At 42.5% G+C, this 2,913-nt stretch overlaps 1 protein-coding gene across 1 annotated transcript in view; it reads right to left on the bottom strand.

Annotated features, from left to right (window-relative positions):
* atad2b (ATPase family AAA domain containing 2B) overlaps positions 1-2,913 on the bottom strand; it is a gene marked incomplete at its 5' end in the record, with an annotated part of 98,241 nt that overhangs the window by 93,229 nt on the left and 2,099 nt on the right. Inside the window, 3 exon segments of the mRNA XM_014020079.1 lie at positions 1,683-1,830; positions 1,945-1,976; positions 2,130-2,296. Of these exon segments, the coding sequence (XP_013875533.1) occupies positions 1,683-1,830; positions 1,945-1,976; positions 2,130-2,296 (347 nt within the window).

Genomic DNA, 2,913 nt, shown 5'->3' with positions numbered 1-2,913 from the left:
GTGTTAAAATATACAATTTATTGGAACTAAGCTGGAAAAATTAATATGAAGGTAAATTAAATTATTAAACTTAAGGTAAAGTTCTTTTTTAATTTATTTGGCGCATTTAAACTTATTTATTTATTTAGTGGTTCATTTATATGTTTCTGCTTTTATTTCTAATTATGTCAGTGTCGGTCCTCCATACAGCAGAACTTGGAAGAGGTAGTTCAGTGACTGAATCAGGTGTGTTGGAGCAGGGAAACATGTAAAACATGCAGGACTGTGGCCCTCGAGGACCAGGATTGCCCACCCCTGACTTAGGCTATGTGAGGGAACATGCTGCACAGGTACCCACAAGAGACAAACAGAAAAGAGGATTCGTGGCCAAGAACCCTCGACCTCTTCCTCTAGACCTGGGGTGTACGATCCTCATCCTCAAGGGGCACTAACTTGCATGATTTACATTTTTTTCCCCAGTTCCACCATCTGATGCAGTGATTAAATGACCTGAAGTTCTGCAAAAGCCTCTGCACGCTCCATCTGAACTGCTCAGACCGATGGTCATTGTCGCAGTTTCATGACAAAAACTGCGTCATTTTGTTGGCAGCTTCGAGTCTCCCACTCTTCTTGTCACAACAAGCCGGGAGAAATTTTCACACACACACACACACACACACACACACACTACATAGGTAATTACTGTGTGATTGGTCAGAAGTTTGTAGGCACGTTTGTTTATGTTGAAAGGCATGCTGCTTTTTGCTTCAACTACTCACTTCCAGCATGCAACCGTTGGACCTGGAAGATTTGTGGACATCAGCCTGAGTGTAAACTCCAGCAGGAAGAAACCCTGCGTAGTGACGGGTACCGCACCAAGATGGGTTTCCCAGGAGCTCAGCGTGGTGTGTCTCATGGGTTATAAATGTGGTGTTGGCGAAAACAAACATCAAACAACCACATGACTGAGTGTCGATGGTTCAACTTCGGATCCAATGTGTGGAGGCCTTAATTAACCCACTCAACCTTCTCCACATTAAAAACAGGGCATGTCTCTGAACACAACAGCAGCAGTTTATTGGGGGGAAAAAATGAAATAACACTGCTCGGATTGTTGTCCTGTGATTGACACAGCACATTATCGCTTTCAGTGACAACAGCAGGTCCAATCAGCTTCAACAACAATCAAAAGAAACTTTAAACTAAACTCACCACACAGTCTATTTATAGTCCACTGATAATCCAAAYACATTGAGAAAGATTATGATAACCAGTTCATTAAGACTTGTACCCAAAGAACAAAACAAAAAAGGTCTTATCCTCATAATTTTCTCAAGGATGGCTGATAATCTTTAATTAGCCTGCAGATTGTTTACCCGGAGACATCCAGGTCTTTCTGCTGCTTGTGTGGGGTCACTTAAAGCTCCCACAGCTTTGCTCAGGATGGACGGCATTCAAAAAAAAAAAAACCAAACACACAAAAGGGGTCCAGACTACCTGTGAGGACATTCTCACTGCAGCCTGAGGCCATTCAGACCTGCATTTACCACGACTCGAATGCAATCAAATCATGAAGGATGGATGTTAGTGCCAGGTGACAAAAGTGTCTAAAATGTTCTGATTAAACTAATCACATTTYTTATTTCTTTTCTGTCTGGTTCAGTGTCGCAAAGAAAAGTGTCACTCCTCTGACGGTCAGCTACCTGTTGACCAGCTGGTCAAACAGCAGGCTCTGATTGAGGTGTTGGAATTGGCTCTTCCTCACTCGGCAGCTCCTCTTCAGCTCCACATGGCCATTCATACGGGAGTGGTCACCCCCTCCGCCGTCCTCGTTCCTGTGGCTCATATTGGCTGCAGCAACAGAAAATAAAGTGAAGATTAGAGGCTTTTTTTTTAATTTTTCCAAATGCAAGTTGTGAAAACAAAAAAAAAGAAAAATAGACAAGTTGAAAAGATATAAATTACCATGGCCATTTTGCATGATGCGAGAGGACAGCCTGGAAATAAAATTTAAAAAGTATGTATTAAATAAGATACAAGGTTTTTACCTGGTTAGATGTTTTTACTGTAAGAGAAACGTGGCGAAAAGTATCACAATAAAATGTGCAGATTACATACACAGTCAGAAAATACCCAACTAAACAACTGACCTGGTGCGGTAGGTGGAAATGCCCCAGCTGACCCTTTGGCCCTTTGCCTGAGGGGACGGGGAAGTGTCACTAGAACTTGGCTCTGAGCCCCTCTGCCTCCGCTTTCGTTTGGAAGGGGGCGCCAACCGTGGGCTGCTGGGACTGCTCGCATCACTGCCGGGCTCCTTCTGTTGARGAAATGCACAACGAAACAAAAAAATAAAAAGGGGGTAAAAAGAAAGCAGAGAATGCAAGTCTGACAAAAACAACCTGAAAGATTGCAGAAACAGACAAAATCTCACAAAATTCTGACTTAAAGAAAACTTAAACACACCCTGTCAATCAATATAACCCAAATAAACTCTCATCAAGGACAGAAAAAAGCAATAARGTCTACAAACGGACATGACACCTTTTAACCAACCATATATCCCTTGGATCAAAACATCAAGCAGACAAATGCCCTTGATGCTCGTGCCCTTCACAGCGTAACTTCACTGCTGATATGAGAAGCATATCTTAGTGTTGTCATAGGCAACTGCCTGCACGTACCTCCAGCTGAACGTCTTGTCTGACTGGATSGTGTAGGGACAGACGCAGAAGGAATACTGCAAAATGTACTCCGAGTACATCGCATTATATTTWGTTATCAGGCTTACATGAGAGAAATACGATTCTAGCTACATTCACGTGGGTGCAGCTGGAAATTATCACTCCATGCTGTGTCCTGATGCATCTCAGTAATCCAGGTAAAAAATCAAAAATTGTAATAAAATTGTATAGGTCCTCTGGACGGGTTCTTCTC

Source organism: Austrofundulus limnaeus, unplaced genomic scaffold (genome assembly GCF_001266775.1).
Source record: "Austrofundulus limnaeus strain Quisiro unplaced genomic scaffold, Austrofundulus_limnaeus-1.0 Scaffold239, whole genome shotgun sequence".
NCBI classification, from domain to species: Eukaryota; Metazoa; Chordata; class Actinopteri; order Cyprinodontiformes; family Rivulidae; genus Austrofundulus; species Austrofundulus limnaeus.
Note: the sequence above shows the minus strand (reverse complement) of the source record. Positions and strands in the feature narration are given on the sequence as shown.